General features: G+C 36.0%; 3 protein-coding genes across 3 annotated transcripts; all 3 read right to left on the reverse strand.

The window, feature by feature from the left end:
* Nucleotides 1–6182: 6182 nt before the first annotated feature.
* On the reverse strand, nucleotides 6183–7081 carry LOC140763048 (putative germin-like protein 2-1). The gene has a single exon (XM_073101082.1). It carries the CDS (start codon nucleotides 7005–7007, stop codon nucleotides 6351–6353), a length of 657 nt encoding a protein of 218 aa, XP_072957183.1. The 5' UTR covers nucleotides 7008–7081; the 3' UTR covers nucleotides 6183–6350.
* A 6057-nt stretch (nucleotides 7082–13138) lies between these two features.
* On the reverse strand, nucleotides 13139–14048 carry LOC140762894 (putative germin-like protein 2-1). The gene has a single exon (XM_073100875.1). The coding sequence runs from the start codon at nucleotides 13981–13983 to the stop codon at nucleotides 13327–13329; it is 657 nt and encodes a 218-aa protein (XP_072956976.1). The 5' UTR covers nucleotides 13984–14048; the 3' UTR covers nucleotides 13139–13326.
* A 2990-nt stretch (nucleotides 14049–17038) lies between these two features.
* LOC140763265 (putative germin-like protein 2-1) lies at nucleotides 17039–17955 on the reverse strand. The gene has a single exon (XM_073101378.1). The coding sequence runs from the start codon at nucleotides 17894–17896 to the stop codon at nucleotides 17234–17236; it is 663 nt and encodes a 220-aa protein (XP_072957479.1). The 5' UTR covers nucleotides 17897–17955; the 3' UTR covers nucleotides 17039–17233.
* Nucleotides 17956–25602: the final 7647 nt, after the last annotated feature.

Genomic DNA, 25602 nt, shown 5'->3' on the forward strand with positions numbered 1-25602 from the left:
AGGCTAAGGTCAAGGCTTTGAGGCCCACTACTTCTAATGAGGCCTTCTCCTTAACTATTTTGATAGAGTCCAAGTTGGATCAGTTGAACCAGATTCGCAAGGAGGAGAGAAGAAAGACGACTCAAGCCCACGACCTATTAGAGATGGCATCTACCTCGACTTAACCTACGCCGACAGCTCAGCCTAATAGACAAATGATCTCGCTCCGTTTTGTACCCAATGACTTAGAGGAGAGCCGAAGGAAAGGCTTATTTTCTTTTACAATGATGACCGATTTATCCTCAGTTATAAATGCAAGCGCCAACCAACCACGTCATGTTCTTAGGTGATCATGAAGAGGATGAACATGAGTCTCTCTACTCTTTTTAATTAATAAAATAAGAGATTAATTAGAAATAGTAATGAAAATAATTAGAATTAGTTAAATAACAAAAAAACATAACTCTACATTATTATTATTATTATTATTATTATTATTATTATTTATTTATTTCTGTGTAAATTGTAATGGTGAAATATGTAAATTTTGTAATGTACAGAAAAAATAATGAAAGTTGTTATTATATTTGCAAATGTTGTTAATATATTTTATTCTTCTTACTCTTTTTCTTCTTTTTCTTCTTCTTCACCATCTTTTCTATTGTTGCTTCTTTTTCTTCTTCTTTAATCCCTTAATCATTCTCTCTATTTTATAAATCTATTTAATCACTCTTTAATTAATAAAGTAAGGAACTAATCGGAGATAGTGGTGAGATAATTATGATAAAGTAAGAGACTAATTTTAATTATTTCACCACTATCTTTGATTAATCTCTTACTTTGTTAATTAAAAATTGGTTAGAGAGACTTGTATAGAAAAAAGAAAGAATGATTAAAACATGGAAGAAGAAGAAGAAGAAGAAGAAAGAAGCAATAACAGAATACAAGAAGAAGAAGATTCTTCTGGCCCCTATTCATGCAAACCTTTTGGCTAAAGATTGGCGACGCAATCTTTAGCAAGGTGAGATTCTTCGAGACTAGATCAATGGAGAAGATGGATGCACTCCGCCACAGGAGAGTGTTGACATGCATTTTGACTAGTTCAAGATAAAATATGTAATCTACATATATATAACATATCTCAATTATTATAATTATAATTACTCACAAATTATACCTAGTTAATTAGCATATATTTGCATACAATATTAGTATTATAACATGCAAACTCTTATCACATATATGCATAAGGTTCTAAATTTAATAATTAGATAATTATCCTTGAGACATAAATATCATCATTCTTGACCTAAATTATCCAATTAGATAATTATTTGATTATATTTTAATATTGACATATTTTTCCATTTATCCATTAAGGGAGCAAGATGAGTATATTCTTGTATTTTACATGTAAAATCTAATATACTTATCTCTATGGGCTAATAAAAGTGTTAAATTATACAAAACTCTCATATATGTAAACATATTTTATGCTATGTGGCATCTTGTCATTGTGCCACCTGTATTAGTTGAATCAATATCTTACATTAATATCTAATATGATGTAAGCCCAAAAAGCTAGGCCAATTAAAGTCAAGTAAGTCTTTAAGACAAGTCTAGTTATACCAAGTAAGCTTTTAATGCAAGTTAAATTAAGTCATGTAAGCCTTTAAATTAAATCCTAGTTCAAGTTGTGTAAACCTTTAGGGCTAATCATAGTATGACTCATTATACCTAGTCTCTATATATAGAGGGGCTTGGGCTGGTTTGTTTAAGCATCTATGCATCCAATGAAAAATAAAGAATTTTGTTTTAGCCTTAGACTATCTTAGGAGTAAGAGTAAGATAATCTAGGAATAAAAGTAATTAATCATAACTATTTATAAGATAATCTAGGAATAAAAGTAATTAATCATAACCATTTATTTTTCTAGGAGTAAATCTAACTTTTAACTCAAATTCTACCTCCAAGGCCTAGCCACCATCACCTCTATGAGCCACCCTACCTTACGGCTGTCCACCACCCTCTTACGAGTGCCGCAACATCGGATAATCACTAATCTATCCAATTTTGACCTTCTTACAGTATTTTAATTTTATCTTTTCACTTTGACCTCGGAATCATGCAAAATGAAATCCATTAGATCTATGACACCTAAGGGTTCCTCCTATTAAAATATCATATTTTTTTAAGTCCAGATTGTTCCAAATCTAGTTCATAATAAATAGTGCCATAATCCTCTTTTACAAATTTGACATCTCCCCTCTTCCTCTCCTCTCTCATCTCGAGCACATCCTACCCAGAGCTCCCCAGAGCTCCCTTCTTGTCTCCATTAGTTCTAGCAACATCCCCACCCCATGCCATCCTCCTCTCCTCTCTTCCTCTCTCTTCTCTCTTTCATCTAGAAGATGCCATGGAGGTGGGAGGTTGAAGATACCGGTTAGGAGAGCAACTAAAGGTGCTACAAACTTGAAGAATGAAAGGAAATGATTTTTTAATGGAGGTGAACGTTGGAAAGATTAGAGAAGGGGGTGGGACAGCATAAATTTGGGAGAAGAGGGTGAGACTTCGGGTCAACTTTGACTAGAGAAGGGGAGGGGTTTTATTTCACAAGGTAACAATATTTTTTTCATCATAAAATTCTCTCTCGAGTTGCACATGACTTGCACGTGTATATGAGAGGTATTTTTGTCATATTATTATCATGTAACTATCACATGGCGACTTATCAATGGAAATAGGTGACAGAACTCTAAAAGGTCAAGTGAGATATTTTTGATAATTAGGGGGTTATTATTTACCAAAAAATAGTTTAGAGGGTCAGTATGGAAAAAGATGATAATTCAAGTGGTGAAAATAAAATTATCTCTATATTTTTTCGTACTATGGCCACTACTCAAAAAAGGGAACAATATAAACTCCATCATCCTAACCAATGGTGACTTGATGAGCCATCCTAATGCTATTAGAAAAGTGTTTGTTCAACATTTCAAGATGTTATTGTTCACCTCTTCTAATCCCCTTTCTCTTGAAATGGTTTGCCATAACATTCTTATCTTTGTTTCTTAGGTCTCGATCGATGTTGTTACTCCCTCTATCCCTTTTGATGACGAGATTGAAGTTGCTCTCAAAAGCTTCGGTTCTGACAAGTCCCCAAGTACAAATGTGCTCAATGCTCATTTCTTTCAAACCCTTTGGCCTTATCTCTAGTCTAAAATCTACATCTTTATCCAAGACTTCTTTACGACGGGTAGGCTAGATCTGGATTTCAACAAGTCAAATATTATCTTGATACCATAATAGGAGCTCTATGTGTCAATTAGATTGTAGACAGATCAGTCTATGTAACACCTTCTACCAGCTCATCACAAAAATCCTAGCTACCCCGATGAATCTTGTGCAGAATGGAATCATCATAGATAGGGGTGTAAATGAGCTGAGCTTGATCGAGCCTAGCTCTAATTAAGCTTGGATTGAAATTAATTTCGAGCCTGTCTTTGTGATCAAGCTTGAATTGAAATAATTTCAATCCGAGCCAATTTCGAACTCGAGCTAATTTCGAGCTTAAACGAGCTTAAACGAGCTGCTCAATTAGTAATTTCAAGCCTTATCAATTTCAAACCATTTTCGAGCCTGAGCAAACTTGAGTTAATTTAGGCTTGAATCAAGATTGAAATAAAACCTAATTCAACTATAAAGATATAAATATTACCAAAATATAAATTACAAGCAATAAAGATAAATAGGTTAGAAAACTAAAACAATCAAAATATAAATTATAAGTAACAAAGATAATTGTGTCAAAAAACTACAAGCAACCAAAATATAAATTACAAACAATAAAGATAATTGTGTCAGAAAATAATGGCTGAAATTCTGAATGGGTGAAAGAGTTTTGATCTGATAGTTCATATTAGTTTGATATTACTCATATATATATATTCGAGCCTTATCGAGCCAACTCGATTGAGTCGGCTCGGGATCAAGCTTGGCTCGAATTTAATTTCGAGCCTAGCTTTAATGATCAAGCTCGGCTTAGCCTATTTTCGAGCCGATCTTGATCGAGCATTATCGAGCCGAACTCGAGTCGAGCTTGAGCCGGCTTGATTATTTTGACAGCCTAATCACAAATGCCTAGAATGCCTTTGTCCCTTGTTGGCAAATTGCAGACAATCAAGTTAAGGCAAGAGAAATGATGAGCTTCCTGAATACTTCCAAAAGTAAAATTGGCTCCTTTGTTATTAAAGTTGATCTATTGAAGCATTCGGTAGAATAACATGGTCTTTTATTAGTGATTGTCTTATGGCTCATGGTTTCCCTACTCATTTTATCAGTTTTTTACTTAGCAAATCTCATCTTCTCCCGCTTTTGTTGTCAATGGCAGGGCAAATGGTAGATTCAAGCCCTCTAGAGGACTTCATCAAGAATGCCCTCTTTCCCGTATCTATTCATAATTGATTCTAACATTCAATCTTTACTCCTTCAGAAAGAAGCAAGCATCAATAGAATCGATAATGTGAAATCTGATAGAGGAGCACTGGCACTAATGCATTTATTGTTTACCGATGATCTAAGTTTAAAACCGTTATTGATAAGTACTATCTCTTGTCAATCAACCTTAATAAATTATCTATCATCTTCACACCTATATAAAAGTTGGTGCACTAATTAGACAAATAAGTTCAAGGAGTCATTGTAAAAATAGATGTAGTTCAAGTTAGGGGAGGAATGGTAGTGGGTTTGGGATGAGATGATGGTTTGTAATTTAATTATTTTATTTTATTTTACTAGTTATGGCTAAATTGATGACCTCATTAATTTATTAGGAGTATAGTTGGTCATATGCATTTTTCGTCCCCTAAAGACATTATAACCAAAAAAGTTTCAAAGGGTATTCGTGAAAATCGGGTATAGTTCAGGGGGTGCTAGTGTAATTAACCTAACATTTTATATGAAGAAACCCCAAACCATGTAAAAAGCACAAATCCAAACTCGGATCAAAACCAATCATTAAACCTGTAGCAGTTAACAAAAAGCTTAAAGATCACCCGCCGATTCTAACGACTTAATCTATACCAACCTTACTCGCTAGACCCCGCGATGCAATACTTTCCGTGTAAGGTTTCCAAATTTTAGTGACCCTTGAGGTTGATCTTTTCGTCTCAATGACCCTCTTGATGTAGTTCTTCCTGATCTAATGTATATGCATTGAGATGAAAATGATTTAGCACGTTCCATCTAAAACAGAGAAGTGATCTTCAATGGCCTTCAAAAGATGATATCAATATTGATTGACGGCTTCTCAAAAAGATGACCTCCAATTAAAAATTGACAATACTCACTCTTAGGGTTAGAATTAACCCCTTTATATGCTTCTTAGATATAAGTTAATTATCTCTTAAAGATAATATAAATATTTCTTAGAGATTAAGTAAATATCTTTAGAGATAAGATAAGTATCTCTCGGAGATAAGATATATTTCTTTTCAAAGATTTTCCATGGATTCTACTAGAGATAAGGTAAATAGAGATAGATTCAAATCTAAGTCAAATCAGCAAGGTCGTTCGAACGCTCGCAAGGGCCATTCAAACGCCAATAGTGTGTTTTTGCTCTTGGTGAAATGCATTCGAACGCCTAATGGTTCATTCAAATGGCTAAGCAGATAGTTGAATGTGGACTTATTGTTCTTGTTTACTTGGGAAATTTTTATACTACTTTAACCATCAAGACACCGTTTGAGCACTTCAATGATGATTCTAAAACCGTTTCGAATATTTTGACTTTAAAATTAATCTTCCACTTCAAACATCTCATGACTTATCATAATTCAAATATATTCTCATACATAAAATCTCGTTCAAACACCCAATTATTTTAAGTGTATCTCGTTTGAATGTCTTTTCCACGTTGGAAAATATTGCTCTCCAAAAAAATTCGTTTGAATAGATTTCCCACGTTGAAAATATGTTGCTTTGTGAAAAATTCCATTCGAACAAATTTGTTTCGTTTAAATGGAAGTAAGTCTTTTTCGAACAAATTTTGAATAGAATTCCTACGACACTATTCTTCAGATTAAAACAGCTCCAATTTTAATTGCCAAATGGAAGAGTTTGTGCTATTGAAATTTATAGTAAATTTAAATAATTTACATCACCAAAGACTATGCTTTGTCACAAATTTATCAATCACAAAACATAATATAGTAAAGAGATAATGCTTTTTATTTGTTGAATGAAATCCACACATATATGCCTTATTCTACAAACAAAATTAGAACAGATAAATAGAAATTACAAATATTTAATGAACTAATTAGAGAATCATAGCTTCTTGCTATGCAACTCACTAGGTGGAGTATCCTTAGGTCTAGAATTGAGCTTGAATCCGATCGATTACATTCTTGTCAACCTGAAATGCCTTGGCTAGAATATCATCAGAGATAGGTGGTGTTGAGCCAAAGACTGCATTTGCAACAGTAATTACACCCGGGTTCTGGCTGCTCAGAGCTGCGATGGCCACAGCATTGCAAGTACCGTAGTTGTATTGGAAATGAATGAGACCTTGGGGGAAGACAAACACATCGCCCTTGTTGAGGACCATGGAGAAGAGCTTGTTCTCTTGGTTTGCCTGGTTCGAGGTGACGAAGCCAACATAGAGGGAGCCTTCTAGAACCGTAAGTATCTCAGTTGCCCGTGGGTGGATGTGAGGAGGGTTGAGACCATAAGGAGCAAAGTCTACCCGAGCCAGGGAGATGCCCAATGTATTCAGACCTCCAATTTGATTGACATTAACTGCAGTGACGTTAGACCCAACCTTATTCATGGTATCGCCAGGCTTGTCGAGACCGGAGAAGAAGAAATCTTCGGCCATGACATTCTTTGGGTCCTTGCAGGCAAAACCATTCACAAATACTTGCGACATCTTTTCTGCGACACAGAAGTCCTGCAGCTGGCTAGGATCAGACGCAAGTGCTTGAGAGCAGGCTAGAACTAGAAGAGCGAGGAGGAAGAGGTGGGAAGACATCTAGGTACGTAGTACTTTCTCTTCCTCTACCTGTAAAAAGAAGCAAATATATATGTGAGAGATTTTGAGCAATGGATTGCAATGATATTTGATGGTGGAATAAGTTGGAGAAGACTGGTTTATATAGAGAAAGGAAGGTAGTTGCCATCAAGCTGATAAGGGAGTGGGCAAAGAAGTGGTCAAGTTTAATCCCTAACAACATGGAATAAGTCATTAAAGTAATTAAAAGTCTTGATCAATGGCCAGCAAGGGGTGGACTTGGTCGATACTTTAATTAAAGTACTAAGCAAATAATGTTTGATTTGATGTAGTCATGCGTAACTATTTCTACACGGATAAAATGAATTAAGTTTTAATACAACAAGAGAGCTAGATCAACTTATCTGGAAGAACGCATTTGATGAGAGCTATATTATCTTAATATCTATGTTTCCCAGTCGGTGGTAACCTGATTGACCGAGTGCAACAGAAATGTTCATGGAAAACTAGTTTGGAGTTTACAACTTCACATGAAATAATATAATTGGTCGGTAAAACTATGCGTCAATGGGATTATACTGGCTCAAGCAAAATTTGCTTATAACCATTCTTTGAGTCGAACGACTAGATAGAGACCTCTTGAACTCTTCCATGGAATCAACTATTTCATGACATTTTCTTATAACCAACCATTCTTTAAGTCGGATCTTTCACTTTTGCACCACCCTTGGTGCCGACTAGATCCAAAGGGTTTGTGGCTTCGGGAAAAGAGAAAAATGTGTGCAAATTAGTTAAGTCTCTTTATGGACTTAAACAAGCGCCTAAACAATAGCATGAAAAATTTGATTGAGTTATGATGTCAAATGGTCATCGCATTAATGAATGTGATAAGTGTGTTTATATAAAAAGCGGTTTAAATAATTATGCCATTGTATGTCTTTATATGGATGACATAGTAATAACCGGTGTCAATATTAATGTTATTAAAGCTATCAAGAACATGTTGACTAACAAGTTCGACATGAATTTGTAGATGCGATTCTAGGTATAAAGATCACTAAGACAATTGAAGGATATGTTATATCTCAATCACATAATATTGAGAAATTGCTCGCTAAATTTGATAAAGATAATAACAATCTAGCTAAAAAACCTGTAGATGTGAATCTTCATCTCACAAAAAATATAAATAAATGTATCTCTGTTAGAATATTCTCGGATAATAGACAATTTGATGTATGTCAGGAATTGCATTTATCTAGATATTGCGTACTCTATGAGTAAACTGAGTAGATATACAAGTAATGTAGGAATGATAACTAGAAGGAGATAGTTAGGGTACTCAAATATTTGAGATACACCACTAACTATGAATTGCACTATTCAAAATATCTAACAGTACTTGAAGGGTACAGTGATGCAAACTAGATTTCTAATACAAAAGATACAAAATCTACGAGTGAATATGTCTTTACACTTAGGGGTGCATCTATTTTATAAAAATCTTCTAAATAAATATGTATAGCCAGATCTACTATGGAATCAAAATTCAAAGCATTAGATAAGGCTAGAGAAGAAGTCGAGTAGTTTCGAAATTTCTTAGAAGATATTCCTATGTGATCGAAATCTGTGTCCACAATTTGTATACATTGTGATAATTAATTGGCTATAAAAAGGGCAAAGAGTCAAATATATAATGGCAAGTCACGACATATATGTCGTAGGCATAATACAATGCGTCAATTGATCTCAAATGGTATATTTTGGCTTGAGATTACTACAGCGAGGTAGCAGCATTTGTTCATGTATTCCTAATAGTTCTTCACTTCCTTGGTTAGATATTTACGATTTGTTCATTGTTATTACTTTGCTATTGTATGACGCTATGCAGGCTATGCAGCTTGTACAATAACATCTGGTTCTAACATTTTTATGTTCTGCTTTCTAAATCTCATCATTTTATTTTTGGCAGGGAGACATCCTTGATCAAGGTTGACAATATTTCCTCTAAAATAGCTAAACATGTTGGAGATACTGTTGAAGCCATTAATACATTACCAGCTGGAAGCAGAAACTTTGCATTTTGATACAATAGAAAGAACTCAAAGCGCTGGCGGTCCTTGGAACATACATCGAACTCCATATTAGCTGGAACCTTTAGTGCTTCTAGTGCACCAAAGCCTACTGCAGCTTTAATTACTGAAGAAATTGTTATTGTGGACGAAAGAAGGAAATGATTGTTGAACATCGATTGCTTTAGTTACTGCAGCTTTATGTTTGAATGAGTTTTGAAATGATAATAGGTTAATTTGTTTGTTTGTTTAACACATTATTTATATAGAATAAATTAATAAATTTTAAATTTTATACGGGGTAATCGGGTTGGTAATCGTGTTAGACAGGTCGTGTTATCGGGTCGTGTTAAGACGACCCGTTTATTTAACGGGTTAGACTGGTCATGTTACTATGTCGTGTTAACACGACTCGTTTATTAAACGGGTTAGACGGGTCGTGTCGTGTTACCCGTTTAATAATCGGGTCGTGTTCGTGTCTAATAAATACAACCCGTTTATTAATCGGGTCGTGTTCGTGTTAGGGTAAAGTTGACCCGACCCGAATCTGACCCGGCCCGAACCCGCTTAACCCGACCGGATTGCCACCCCTAGATATTAAGTTCTCATGTTGTGGGTCTAACTACCAAAAGTGGTTTTAACTAGGGGTAATATAGACTTTTCACACGTCTAGCATTTGATGAATGGTTCCAATATAGTTTAAGAAAAAGAAATGATGTAGAAGAGTACTTTTCACTAATGGCATTCGAATGCACTAATTAGTGTTCGAGCGCATGAGCAAGATTCTAATTTCAACAACTTTGAAGGTCAATTTGTGCTATTTTTGGAGTAGCTATATAGTGAGACCTAACCCTAAGTCATATCTTATCTGGTTGATGGTTTCTGGAAAGTTGTTTTGTTGAGTATCAACTTATACAAGATTGTTTGAGATGTTTCGAAAATTTTTGAGTATCAACTTTATGGTATTGCAGCTTGGTAAGAATATGGAATCCATAATTACTCCTTGCAGATGCTGGTATTCATGATTCAGTTTTGATCATAGGCTAAGTGTGGTGGATTCATTTGCTATTTTCATGTCTTGAGTTTGTTATTAGCTCGAGTCCCTGTGGCTTGTTTTCTAAACGTTTTGTTAGTAATCTTGGTGTATCCAGCACATATATTTATATATTTTAAACAATGGTTGATTCAAAGTTATAACGAGTCATTCACTCATTTGAATGGTTCTCTTGAGAATTGAAACTTCTAGTTTTAACCAATGATTTACTTAGACATTACAGCATTGGCCTGGTAGTTCTAGGCTTCTCGTTTCTGAAATAAATCTGGTCGTTACCGGCTTATTTCTTAGTTCATTAGAAGCATTCTTTCCTTAAATTTTTGAATCAGAATTCATATTCCTTGTATGTTTACATTGAATTTGAATTACATTTGAAATTATTTTTGTATTACTTGATAAGTTTGAATTTATGAATTTTTTGTTTCAACAATTAAATTAATATCATTAATTTATTTTTACAGATGCTTTTTAAAGTGTATTAATATTGAGTTGGCTTGTTGAGAATAATGTGTATGTTGGGATGTTTGAACAAACAACTTTATTGAATGTTATATTGTTTAAATTGTAGGGGAATTATTGTTCACTTTGTTGATGATAGTAGTTTTTTTTTTATTATATCAAATTTTACTTTTGTACTTGAATTATTAATTTTTTTAATTAATTTTGATATAATTTGGTTCCAATTACTATGTGAACAGGGTTATTGAAAAGTCTAAGCAGGTATGAAATGTTTCAGTTTAATTTCAAGACTACAATATATGTGTATAAGTTGCATCTTACAAAATGAGCATTCATTATTTAATATATCATACTCTTCATAATGTTACATGTGCTAAATAATCGATGTGTAGAAGTTGTGGTAATAGATGTCTATTTATTTGGCCAAACTTTCTTGGCATCTAAAGAATTATTCAATATTTTATTAATTGTATTCTATATTTAATATATTATATTTGATTCTAATCGGATTAAATATCATCAGTAGATTTGGTTTGTAAATATCTTCTAGCTGTGATTGTCAATAGAAAGGCTAATGGTAGATTCAAGCTCTATAGAGGACTTCGTCAAGAGTGCCCTCTCTCCCCTATCTATTCATAATCGGTTCTAACATTCTCTCTTTACTCCTTCAGAAAGAAGCTAACATCGACGGAATCAATGATGTGACACTGCTAGAGGAGCACCGGCATTAAAGCCTTTTGAAAAAATCCCTAGACACACGTATGTATCTAAACACTAGGCAATAATATCGCTCGTTCGCTTAAGTAAAAGTCCGAAGAAATATTAAGAACGAAAATAGAGATGAACGCCAAGATTTTAACGTGGAAAAACCCAAAACGGAAAAAAACCACGGATCCAAACTCGGATCAAAACCAATCAATATGATAGTAGCAGTTACAAGATTGACTCACAAAGCAACCCGTCGGTCCAAACGACTTTGTTCCTCTCAGTCTTGATCGCTAGAACCCACGATTCACTGCTTCTCGTGATTGAAGTCCAATCTCAGTAGCCCTCGAGATTGATCTTTCGTCTAGATAGCCCTAAAGACGAAAGATTAAAATCTTGTAGATGAGTGGAACCTTGTTCGTTGAAGAACCGATGTAGCCTCAAGAAATATCCTTCAATAATATTTCTTCAACTACCCTAGAGATAGGGTATCACAATCCTTATATATGATCTTCAAGATAGAGCCAAATTCGAGTCTTATCCGTACTCACGAAAGTCCAATATTCTCAAACTTTGTTGGTGTGTTCGAACGCGGCACGGGTGCATTCGAACGACATGTCTTAATCTCAGGTGCATTTGAACGGGCTCGAGTGCGTTCGAACGCGACAGCTTGAATTCTTTAGGTTGCGTTCGAACACATTTGTGAACGCAGCTCTCGGTCTGTGTGAACGCAGTTCTCGCGTTCGAACGTGTTTGTGAACGCGGCTCTCTGTTTGTGTGAACACAGTGCCCGCATTCGAACGCGTTTGCGAACGCGATTCTCTGTCTGCGTGAACGCAGATTTCGCGTTCGAACGCGTTTGTGAACGCGGTGTGAACTCAACGGCTTTTCTCCAATAATTTTGCAATTCTTCAAACCAGAGATATTCTAGACTTGTGTAAAGCTTATATACATATAAAAAATACACTTAGAATATTTTGTACACAATTGCCGACAAATAAAAACTAATGTTTACCAATGATCTAATCAACTATTGGTGAAGCTTCTAAGTAAAAAACCATTATTGATAAGTACTATCTGACCAAGCTATCAACCTTAATAAATTGTCTATCATCTTCACACCTATATAAAAGTCGGTGCACTAATGAGACAAGCAAGTCAACCAGAGTATTCAAAGAGACAGGTGTGTCAAGCTAAGTTGTGCATGATAGTTCTACAAATTATGCTCGGAAGCAGAGGGATCAAGAAATAGAATAAAAGGATTTTGTATATAATGATCCTCTAAATTATTTTTACTACACAATAGCCCCCTAATGAAAAGGGTCAATTAAAATATTTCTAATAGTTCAGAATATTATTATATATTAAAAAATACTTAGTGGGTCAGTATGAAAATGGGTGATAGTTCATGGGGTAAAAATAGAATTATCCATTCTCTTAGTTCATTGTTTTTTTGAGATTATTACGGCGGTGTACAGAGAGATACGGAGTGGTGTTTTACTCGGGGATTTTAAGTAGATTAATTTTTGTAGAAATTTTTTCTTCCTCGTAGGGATAAAGTAAATAATTGCACATTGAAGAGGTACTAAGATATTTTCTTGACATTTCATCTTCAATGTATCCTTAAACTTTCTGTCTCGGGGTCATTAAGATAGAAATAGATCATTGAGATTTATACACTAGTTTTAGTGATAGGTTCAATCATGGATATGGTTCATAGTTTTTAGCCTCAGTTTACGTGAGGATTTTTCAATGTATGTAGCAGTATATTTTAATATAGTAAAAAGCATAGGGTATTATTTATAATTTTTTCTCCCTGTACATAGTAGTAAAAAAAAGGTCCCTTTATTCTTCACCATAGTAGATAGAAACTCATATAAAAAGAGATGATATTTTTATTTGATGAATGAAATACACAGATAGATTTTGTTTTACAAAGAATAATTAGCACATTTTTATATTAACAAACAAGGATTAGAAATATTGAAGGACTAATTAACGAATCATCAATTTATGCAGCATCAACTCAATAGGTGGAATATCCATACGTCTAAAACTGCGCTTGTATCATGTCAACGATCTTCTTATCCACTTGGAAAGCCTTGGCAAGAATATCATCAGAGATGGGTGGTGTCGACCCAAAGACTGCATTTGCAACAGTAATCACGCCAGGGTTCTGGCTGCTCAGAGCTGCGATAGCCACGGCATTGCAAGTACCATAGTTGTACTGGAAATGAATGAGACCTTGGGGGAAGACAAACACATCGCCCTTGTTGAGGACCTTGGAGAAGAGCTTGTTCTCTTGGTTCGCTTGGTTTGAGGTGACGAAGCCAACGTAGAGCGAGCCTTCTAGAACCGTAAGTATCTCAGTCGCCCGTGGGTGGATGTGAGGAGGGTTGAGACCATAGGGAGCAAAGTCAACCCGAGCAATAGAGATGCCCAATGTGTTTAGACCTCCAAGTTGGTTGACGTTAACTGCCGTGACATTAGACCCAACTTTGTTCGTCGTATTGCCAGGCATGTCGAGACCGGAGAAGAAGAAATCTTCGGCCATGACGTTCTTTGGGTCCTTGCAGGCAAAACCATTTACAAACACTTGTGACATCTTGTCTGCGACACAGAAGTCCTGCAGCTGGCTAGGATCAGATGCAAGTGCTTGGGAGCATGCTAGAACTAGAAGAGCGAGGAGGAAGAGGTAGGAAGCCATCTAGGGAGGTTGTAATACTTTCTCTTTCTCTCTACCTATGAAAAAAAGAAAGTATATATGGGAGAGATTTTGAGCAATGGATTGCAGTGATATTTGTTGATGAAATAAGTTGGGGAAGACTGGTTTATATAGATAAAGGGAGGTAGCTGCCATCAAGCTAACAAGCGAGTGAGAAGAAGAGGTCAACTTCAATCCTAACAACATGGAATAAGTCATACAAGTAATTAAAGACTGATCGATGGCCTGCAAAGGGGTGGACTTGGTCGATCATTTGATTAAAATACTAAGTATATAATGTTTGATTTGATGTAGTCATGCGTAACTATTTCTACGCAGAGAAAATGAATTAAATTTAATACAACAATAGAGCTTCATCAACTTATCTGGAAGAACGCATTGATGAGCTTTATGTGAAATACTATGTGTAATCTGGATTTTCTCTTTTCGAGAGCTCAAAAATTGAGGATCAATTTAAATTTTGAGCATAGTCTGAGCTAAAATCTGCTCGCTCAGTCTCGGCTTGGTAGGTGGCTTGTAAAATTTTCTTTTTCTCTTATGATTGGCACACTCTTTAGCAAAGTAACCGTAATCTTGACAACTAAAACATTGAACCTCTCTCACCTGACTTTTGATCTTACTTTGAGCCTTTAATAATATGGATACTGAGAGCTTCACTAGAATTTTTATTTTTCTCTAGCATTTTTGCCTTGATCTTCTTGCTTGTGGTATCTTTCGAATTTTTGAAAATTTATCTAATTTTTTTCTTAAGCTCCATCATCTCATTGTCAAAGTCCTCATCAAACTCATCATCGTCCCTCTTGATGGACGCTAAGGCAAATCCTTTACCCTTTTAGGGTGGCCGAAGGGTGATCTCATAGGTATGAAGATTGCCTATAAGTTTTCAACTCTAAGAGAGCCAATATTTTTGCTCTTTTCTATAGTAGTCATTTTTGCTTGAAACCTCTTTGCAAGGGACATGAGGATTTTTGTTAATCATAATTTTTCTCTCAATTATCTGCTCACCAAAACTAAACTAGAATTAATAATATCAGATAGCTTAGCATAGAAATCATTAACAATTTCATTCTCATCTATACGTAGAGTCTCAAATCTAGTAGTTAGCTATTGAAATTTTGAAAATTAAATAGAGGGAGTCCTCTCATGGGTAGTCTCAAAAATATGTTTGATGTGATTCGAGTCAGATCGAATCACATCGTAGGGACATTAGACTCGATGGATCATGTCTTATTATCTTATTTATTTTGCTTATGTAGTGTAGTTAGACGTTAGAGTTTATTTAATTAGCTAAATTTGTTAACTTCTGCGTACTTTTAAGAAAATATTTTGTAGATATTTATCAGTCGACCAAATATTATAAAGCGACTTGAACAAGATTGAAAACGTACTGATCTACAACTTTTGTATCTAAGGTTTTCCCATATTAAGACTCTATCTATGATAGAATCAAGAAACATTCTGATAAAGAATGTTTATCTTTAATGTAATCCCTTAAGGCAAGTTCAATTAAGTTATATAAGCCACAAAGACAAGTTCAATTAAGTTATGTAAGCTACTAAAGCAAATTCAATTAAGTCATATAAACATCTAAGGCAAGTCCTAATTCGAGCCATATAAGCTTTTAGGGCTAAATTCGAGTATGACTTATTGTACCCAACTCTATATATAGTAAAGCTAGACTTTAATCATCCAAGCATCTAAGTATATCCAAACATTGAAACTAATTGAGTTTAGTTATTTTTTTTATTCTCGTATTTATCTTTTTTTATTATAGCTATTAGATCATCTTTATTTACTTAAGAGTAAATCTAAGTTAGAAACCCAACCTCCAACCTATAGTCACCATCACCTCCAGGAGCCATGCAACCTTATGTCTATCTACCACCACCCTTGGTAGTCCATTATCATCCAACGAGCGCTGCAATGTCGGATATTTATCATTTTACTCAATTTTGATCTTGCTCTATTATTTTAATTATATCTTTTCATCCAAATATTCGATTGACGTAAAACTAGAGCTATTAGAATCCTATCTCACCAGGCTACCGCTAACTAAATTTTTATAATTTTCTTACGTTCGGATCGATTTAGATTTGGTCCGTAACTATGTTATGCATTCTTAGCAATCCCACAAGTATATATTCAATGAATGCCCTACTTTTAAAACTAGAGTTTTCATAATCAATCATAACTCATTGAGAAATAGGTTTTTTAGTAACATTTCTATTTTCATCAATAATAGTAGGAGATTTATAACCATAAAGAGTAGAAAGTCTCCATCAATTGATTTTAAAAATCTAGCATTCTAAAACTTTAGTATGGATAGTTTGTTCTATCAAGCAATGGAGGCCTAACAGTAGATAATCCTTCTCTAGAAAGATCCATCTTCTAGAGGATTTCTCTCTCTAAGGTGAGAATCTCGCTCTGGTACTAATTGATAATATATAATTACTTGCTAGATGATGTTTTCTCAATTTAAACGCTAAACAATAGTTAAAATATGAGATGTAAAAGCATAAGCAATCTTGAATCTAGTACATCTCTATCAAAATGTGATATAAAACCTCACCATTTAACTATTCCAACTCTTCTCTTTTTGTTCTCCCAAAATATTCTTAGTAGTCTCCAAGCATCTACCTATTTTCCTTAAGACTTCCTTTATATAGTCCTAAAAGATATGCTCCCAAAATGCCTTAATTTGGTGGCAACTTGGATTGAAAAGAGGAATCTTTTGACTTGAAGGGGTTAAAAATCGTTCAAACACCTAATTGTTTCAAGTGTATCTCATTTGAATACCTTTTCCACATTGAAAAATATTACTCTCTAAAAGATTTTATTTGAACGGATCTTCCATGTTGGAAATATGTTGCTTTTTGAAAAATTCCATTCGAACAAATTTGTCTCGTTCGAATGGAAGTAAATCTGGTTTGAATGAATTTCGAATAAAATTCCTACAAAACTATTTTTCAAATTAAAACAGCTTTCTCATAAATTTATAAAAAATTTTAAACAATTTACATCACGAAAGACTATGCTTTCTCATAAATTTATCAATCACAAAACATAATATAGTATACAAAGAGATAATGCTTTTTATTTGTTGAATGAAATGCACACATATGCCTTATTCTACAGACATAATTACAACAAATAAATAGAAATTACAAATATTTAATGAACTAATTAGAGAATCATAGCGTCATGCTGCGCCAACTCACTAGGTGGAGTATCCTTAGGTCTGGAATTGAGCTTGAATCCGATCGATTACATTCTTGTCAACCTGAAATGCCTTGGCTAGAATATCATCAGAGATAGGTGGTGTTGAGGCAAAGACTGCATTTGCAACAGTAATTACACCCGGGTTCTGGCTGCTCAGAGCTGCGATGGCCACAGCATTGCAAGTACCGTAGTTGTATTGGAAATGAATGAGACCTTGGGGGAAGACAAACACATCGCCCTTGTTGAGGACCTTGGAGAAGAGCTTGTTCTCTTGGTTTGCCTGGTTCGAGGTGACGAAGCCAACATAGAGGGATCCTTCTAGAACCGTAAGTATCTCAGTCGCCCGTGGGTGGATGTGAGGAGGATTGAGACCATAAGGAGCAAAGTCTACCTGAGCCAGGGAGATGCCCAATGTGTTCAGACCTCCAATTTGATTGACATTAACTGCAGTGACGTTAGACCCAACCTTATTCATGGTATCGCCAGGCTTGTCGAGACCGGAGAAGAAGAAATCTTCGGCCATGACATTCTTTGGATCCTTGCAGGCAAAACCATTTACAAACACTTGTGACATCTTGTCTGCGACACAAAAGTCCTGCAGCTGGCTAGGATCAGATGCAAGTGCTTGGGAGCATGCTAGAACTAGAAGAGCGAGGAGGAAGAGGTGGGAAGACATCTAGGTACGTAGTACTTTCTCTTCCTCTACCTGTAAAAAGAAGCAAATATATATGTGAGAGATTTTGAGCAACGGATTGCAATGATATTTGATGGTGGAATAAGTTGGAGAAGACTGGTTTATATAGAGAAAGGAAGGTAGTTGCCATCAAGCTGACAAGGGAGTGGGCAAAGAAGTGGTCAAGTTTAATCCCTAACAACATGGAATAAGTCATTAAAGTAATTAAAAGTCTTGATCAATGGCCAGCAAGGGGTGGACTTGGTCGATACTTTAATTAAAGTACTAAGCAAATAATGTTTGATTTGATGTTGTCATGCGTAACTATTTCTACACGGATAAAATGAATTAAGTTTTAATACAACAAGAGAGCTAGATCAACTTATCTGGAAGAACGCATTTGATGAGAGCTATATTATCTTAAAAACTACGTTTCCCAGTCGGTGGTAATCTAATTGACCGAGTGTAACAGAAATGTTCATGCCTAACTAGTTTGGAGTTTACAGCTTCACATGAAATAATAGAATTGGTCGGTAAAAATATGCGTCAATGGGATTATGCTGGCTCAAGCAAAATTTGCTTATAACCATTCTTTGAGTCGAACAACTAGATACAGACCTCATGAACTCTTCCATGGACTCAACTCTTCAATGAAATTTGCTTATAACCATTCTTTGAGTCGAACGACTAGATACAGACCTCTTGAACTCTTCCATTGAATCAACTATTTCATGACATTTTCTTATAACCAACCATTCTTTAAGTTGGATCTTTCACTTTTGCACCACCCTTGGTGCCGACTAGATCCAAAGGGTTTGTGGCTTCGGGAAAAGAGAAAAATGTGTGCAAATTAGTTAAGTCTCGTTATGGACTTAAACAAGCGCCTAAACAATAGCATGAAAAATTTGATTGAGTTATGATGTCAAATGGTCATCGCATTAATGAATGTGATAAGTGTGTTTATATAAAAAGCGGTTTAGATAATTATGCCATTGTATGTCTTTATATGGATGACATAGTAATAACCGGTGTCAATATTAATGTTATTAAAGCTATCAAGATCATGTTGACTAACAAGTTCGACATGAATTTGTAGATGCGATTCTAGGTATAAAGATCTCTAAGACAATTGAAGGATATGTTATATCTCAATCACATAATATTGAGAAATTGCTCGCTAAATTCGATAAAGATAATAACAATCTAGCTAAAAAACCTGTAGATGTGAATCTTCATCTCACAAAAAATATAAATAAATGTATCTCTGTTAGAATATTCTTGGATAATAGACAATTTGATGTATGTCAGGAATTGCACTTATCTAGATATTGCGTACTCTATGAGTAAACTGAGTAGATATACAAGTAATGTAGGAATGATAACTAGAAGGAGATAGTTAGGGTACTCAAATATTTGAGATACACCACTAACTATGAATTGCACTATTCAAAATATCTAACAGTACTTGAAGGGTACAGTGATGCAAACTAGATTTCTAATACAAAAGATACAAAATCTACAAGTGGATATGTCTTTACATTTAGGGGTGCATCTATTTTATAAAAATCTTCTAAATAAATATGTATAGCCAGATCTACTATGGAATCAAAATTCAAAGCATTAGATAAGGCTAGAGAAGAAGTCGAGTAGTTTCGAAATTTCTTAGAAGATATTCCTATGTGATCGAAATCTGTGTCCACAATTTGTATACATTGTGATAATCAATTGGCTATAAAAAGGGCAAAGAGTCAAATATATAATGGCAAGTCACGACATATATGTCGTAGGCATAATACAATGCGTCAATTGATCTCAAATGGTATAATATCCATTGATTATGTGAAATAACATTATGAATCCTTTAACAAAAGGTTTAGATATTTCTTCGGACTTTTACTTAAGAGAACAAGCGATATCATTGCCTAGTGTTTAGATACATACGTGTGTCTAGGGATTTTTTCACAAGTCCCTGGATTATTATAATTTATTTGATTAGATATGTATTTAGATGAGCCAAGACTAAAATGAAACCATGTTGGTCAACCAAGTCAAGATAGCCACTAATAAATAGCTATAGTGTGCACCTTCGTCAATTATTGAGAATTATTAAGTCTTGTCTTCTAGCTCTCCTCTTTTCCTCTCCCTCTTACTTTTGACTAGACCTGGCCGACCACAATGGTCGCCCTCGTCACCTCTATCATTTGACCTGTTACACCACCTTAGCTCCTACTGCACCACACTCAACCTAGCCGAACCACCATCGTCGCCAACAGCTACCTACTTCGACAATTCACAACCATAGAATCGAACCTCCATCTTGATCTATATTTCCACCATCTCGGTTCCTCTTTTCAACGGTCGGATCTCCACCACCGGATGCTATCACTTTTCCATCCTTTTTGACCTTCGGCTACTCTTCGATCAGTATTTCAAAATCCAACATTCAACTTACTACATTTTGTCTACGACGCAGAAGTATTGCAATTGGCTAGGATCAGCAAGTGCTTGAGAACAAGCTAGAACTAGAAGAGCAAGGAGGAAAAGGTGGGAAGCAATCGAGGTACGTAGTACTTACGCTTTCTCTACCTATAAAAACAAGCAAGTAGATGTTGTGCAATGGATTGCGAAGATATCTGATGGTGGAATAAGTTGAGGAAGACTAGTTTATATAGTGAAAGGGAGGTAGCTAACAAGGGAGTAGTGGAAAACTTTTGAAAACATCCGACTGCAAGAACTATAACCTTCACTTGGTGGTCAAGAGTTGGCAAGCAATGTATGCGAACATGGATAAGACCAAGGTTAGAGAGATCCAGTCGAGGATTCCCAACCTTCGAGGGGCAATGCAGAACCATCACAAGGGAAGGGTGTGGTTGAAAGCTCGTCGCTGCTAGATCGCCACCACCGCCATTCGAATCATCGTCTCTGCCATCCTCGGTGATCCAACTGCTATAATTGCAGCAGTCGTAGGGGCTTTCATATCCATGTAACTAGCTACCATCCATATATACAAGTGTGACATGAAGTGCAATATATTTATATAGCTTTGCTTGCCCGGTGTGATAATTATCTATCTATCTATCTATCTATCTATATAAGACGTTTACCTACTGTATCCGGATGTAATATGAAAATAATCCTAGCTTCCTTTTATTCCAGAAACACTTAAAATAAGTTGTTAAGATCTATTTGTATGATATTGGAAATTTGGATCCACAAACAAAGAGTATTAAAGTAAGTTGGGAGTGAGGAAGAAAATGGGGAAAAAAATATACAGCAGCATTTATGCCGTTGCCGGGGTTCGAACCCGGAAAGCCAAGCAAATATTGATTTTAACAAATGTGCTACAACGGCTTTGCATGAAGAATTTGGATCCCTATCTGATCAATGGCCTACAAGGTGTGGACTTGGTCGATCCTTTGATTAAATACTAAGCAAATAATGTTTGATTTGATGTAGTCATACCGTAACTATTTCTACGCGGAGAAAATGAATTAAATTTAATACAACAAGACAGCTGGATCAACTTATCTGGAAGAACGCATTGATGAGCTTTATGTGAAATACTACGTGTAATCTGGAAATAGTTATATATGGATTATATTGGAATATATTACTGCTATTATGTTGATTACTTATGTTGATTAAATTGAAGTAATCTCCTGATGCTTTTAATGGTAATCTTTATGCCTCTATTTAATGTGAGTTTGTTTTTATCTCAGTTGTAATTACTAAACAAATCCAAAGCAGCTTTGTGTTTGTGTGTTGGAAAGAAAGCTTTGTGTTTGTGTGTTGGAAAGAAATATTGAAATCAGATTTGGTTCCAACTTGAGAAGGGTGTTTGTTGAAAAGAAATATCGAAATCAGATTTGGTTCCAACTTGAGGGGAGTATTGGAAAGAAATATCGAAATCAGATTTTATTACTATTATTATTGATTTGGTTAATCTATTTGTTATTTACTTTCTTTGTATATAGCGGCTCTATCCTAATCTGTTGAATAGACAAGCTTAATTATAAGAGAGATTGTTATAATCTTCTCCTATTTATGTACTTGATTCATCTTAATGAAACACACAATTACCTTATTCTAATCTTTTTACATGATATCAGAGCTAGAACTCGAGCAACCAAGTTCTATTGCAGTCATATTCTAATCCATCGAAACCTTCATTACCCTCAATGGCCGAAGATAATCATTCTTCTTCCCAAGGTGTTGTTCTACTAAATCCATCAAAGGTAGGGAAAGAAAAATCTCTTGCTGACCTCTCCAATCCTTACTTCATCCATCCTTCCGATCATTCTGAATTGGTTCTCGTTTCCAAGCCCCTCAATGGAGATAACTACTCCAGTTGGAAAAGATCCATGATTCGAGCCTTGAATACAAGAAATAAGCTCGGATTCATCAATGGGTCTATCTCAGCTCCTTCATAAGCAGATGATCCTAAAGGTCACGCCATTTGGTCAAGATGTAATGACATTATCCATTCTTGGATAGTCAACACCTGTGATCCAGAAATTGTTGATAGTGTGAATTTTTATTCCATTGCCAGAGAAGTTTGGGAGGACATCGACACTTGATTCTCTCAGGGCAATCTAGCCTACATATTTGAGATCCAACGGGACATCGCCCTCCACAAGCAAGAAACCACCTTTGTCTCCACCTATTACACTCGATTGAAAACCCTATGGGACGAGCTAGGGATGCATTGTGAAACACCACAATCGGAGCAACAAAAGGTAATGCAATTTCTAATAGGTTTGAATGAATCTTACAGTGCAATTCGCGACTAGATCCTCTTGATGAAACCTTCTCGCTCGATTTGCGAAGCATACACCTTTGTTGCTCAAGAGGAGAATCAACGCCATCTAGAAGTTGCTTCCACCTCCACCGAGCCGACCTCGGTTGCTGCCATGGCTGTCCGCAAGCTTTATCCGCCATCACCAGGGAAGAACGAGAGGAGTGATCGTCCTGATTCTAATCACAAATGTAATGGACCCGATTCTGGAAAGGTGCGACCCCACTGCACCTATTGTGATGCGATAGACATTGGGTCCAAAAGTGTTACAAATTACATGGCTACCCCCCTGGCCATCCAAAGACCAAGTTCTATCCGGCTCAGGCTCTGCTTGGCCCAATTACTCTGCAGTCAACCAGGCGAGCTGTGAAAAAGGTGGACCTAACACCACATTCACAGAAGCCCAATCAAAACAGATTATGAAACTTCTCAATAATCGGGCAGAAGGTACCCCTAATCCTAAGGCAAATGCGGTCACAAAACCAGGTTTGTCTCAATTAGCTCGTTGAAATTAGATTATCGATAGTGGTGCAACAAATCATATCACCTCATCATCAAAAATACTACATAAAGATAAAGGTTTCTCGTTGTCACATGTATTATTACCTAGTGGAGAGAAGGCCAAAACTATTGCTAAAGGATCCATGCCTTTGAATTCCGTCTATAAATTGCATGATGTGTTATCTGTTCCTATATTCAAAGTTGATTTGTTGTTAGTAGGGCGATTGACAAAATGCTTAAATTGTTCAATGACATTTTTCCCTTATTGGTGCATTTTGCAGGATCTAGATACGAGGAAGATGATTGGTTTGGGTGAAATGCATGACGGACTCTATTATCTGGTGACATTAGGAGCAGGAAAGTCTACCACTAAACAAGACACGTCCTCAAACCAACCAACATGCAATCTCACCATCTCACCTACCGACATTTGGCACAACCACTTAGGGCATGTATCATTTTCCCGTTTGAATTTATTGCCCAAAATTTCTTAAATTTTTCTGCTAATTCCAATAAATCTTGCTCTATTTGTCCACTTGCCAAACAAAGTCGTTTACCTTTTAATGTCAGTAATACTTTCTCTATTAAACCATTTGATGTTATTCATTGTGATATTTGGGGTCGCTATCGACATCCTTCCCTTTCTGGTTCTAATTATTTTCTCACCATTGTCGACGATATTTCACGTTTTACTTGGATATTTTTTATGCGACATAAAGATGAAACACAACTACTTTTAAAATATTTTTTTAGTTATGTTTCTACTCAATTTGAAACTCGCATCAAAACTGTTCGAAGTGATAATGGTGGCGAATTTATCTCTCTTCATTCTTTTTTTCAAGATAACGGTGCTATTTTTCAATATTCTTGCGTATACACACCTCAACAAAATGGGGATGTGGAACGCAAACACCGTCACATTCTTCAAGTAGCAAGAGCATTAAAATTTCAAGCTAATCTTCCTTCCCAATTTTGGGGAGAATGTGTTCTTACTGTTGTTCACATCATTAATCGGCTACCTTCCCCAATTTTAGCCGACAAGACACCATTTGAGCTTCTTTACTCAAAACCTCCTACTTTTTTCCATTTACGAGTTTTTGGTTGCTTGGCTTATGCCACAAACATCCATACATCTCATAAATTTGACTACCGAGCTACATCTTCTATTTTCATTGGATACCCGATAGGTCAAAAAGGTTACAAACTTTTTGATTTATCAACAAAAAAAAATTTCGCAAGCAGAGATGTCCATTTTAAAGAAGATATTTTTCCTTATTCTCCAAATAATACCTATTCACTACCCTTTCTTTTGATCCAAACAACAAGCCCATCAAGGGGAGATGATATAGATCCCATAAGCCCATATGACAATTCTTTTGAACCCAACTCAACCACATCACCATCATTTGAACCTAACCCACCCACCTCACCACCCTCCACCGCAACTCCACCACCACCACACAAACAACCACCTGAAATTTGTTCACCCATGAACCTTCTCCCCTATACTCCCTCCTCGCCACCACCACCTTGCCATACTATCACCATTCCCTCTACCAGAACACCCGATCCACCACCACCAACCAATATTCCTCTCCGCCGCTCCACTCGACAATCTAATCCACCTGTGAGATTCAACGATTATCTCTGCTCTGCCATCACGTAGCCTCCCTCTGATCTAGTCACCTCCTCCCCTCCAGATTCGCACAAAGGGACAAGGTACCCACTGACCAGTTACCTTTCTTATCATCGCTATACCCCTGCACACAAATTGTTTATTGCTTCTATTAGTCAAGAGCGAGAGCCAACCTTTTACAATGAAGCTATCACCAACCCTCAATGGTGTGATGTAATGAAGCTTGAGTTAGATGCCCTTGCTACCAACGACACATGGAGTCTGACCTCTCTTCCGACTGGCAAGAAACCCATAGGATGTCGGTGGGTTTACAAGATCAAACGTCGCTCTAATGACACAATAGAGCGACATAAGGCACGCCTGGTTGCTCAAGGATTCATCCAAATGGAGGGCATCGACTACCACGAGACTTTCTCTCCCACAGCAAAAATTATTTCTGTTCACTGTCTTCTTGCCTTAGTTGCTGCCAGAGGCTGGCCACTTCATCAGCTTAATGTCCACAATGCATTCCTCCACGGTGACCTGACTGAAGAAATTTATATGTCTCCACCACTAGGGCTTCAGAGATAGGGGGAGGAACATCTCGTCTGTCGCCTACACAAATCGCTCTATGGATTGAAGCAAGCCTCCCGCTAGTGGTTTTCAAAGTTTCCTTTTGTCATCACTTCCACTGGCTTTGTACAATCACAAGCCGACTACTCCCTCTTCATCGAAAAGAAAGGCAAGTCCTTTACCATTCTCCTAATTTATGTCGACGACATTTTGATCACTGAAAAT

The sequence above is a fragment of the Typha angustifolia genome, chromosome 1, assembly GCF_048772165.1.
Source record: "Typha angustifolia cultivar Huaian chromosome 1, ASM4877216v1, whole genome shotgun sequence".
Classification (NCBI taxonomy): domain Eukaryota; kingdom Viridiplantae; phylum Streptophyta; class Magnoliopsida; order Poales; family Typhaceae; genus Typha; species Typha angustifolia.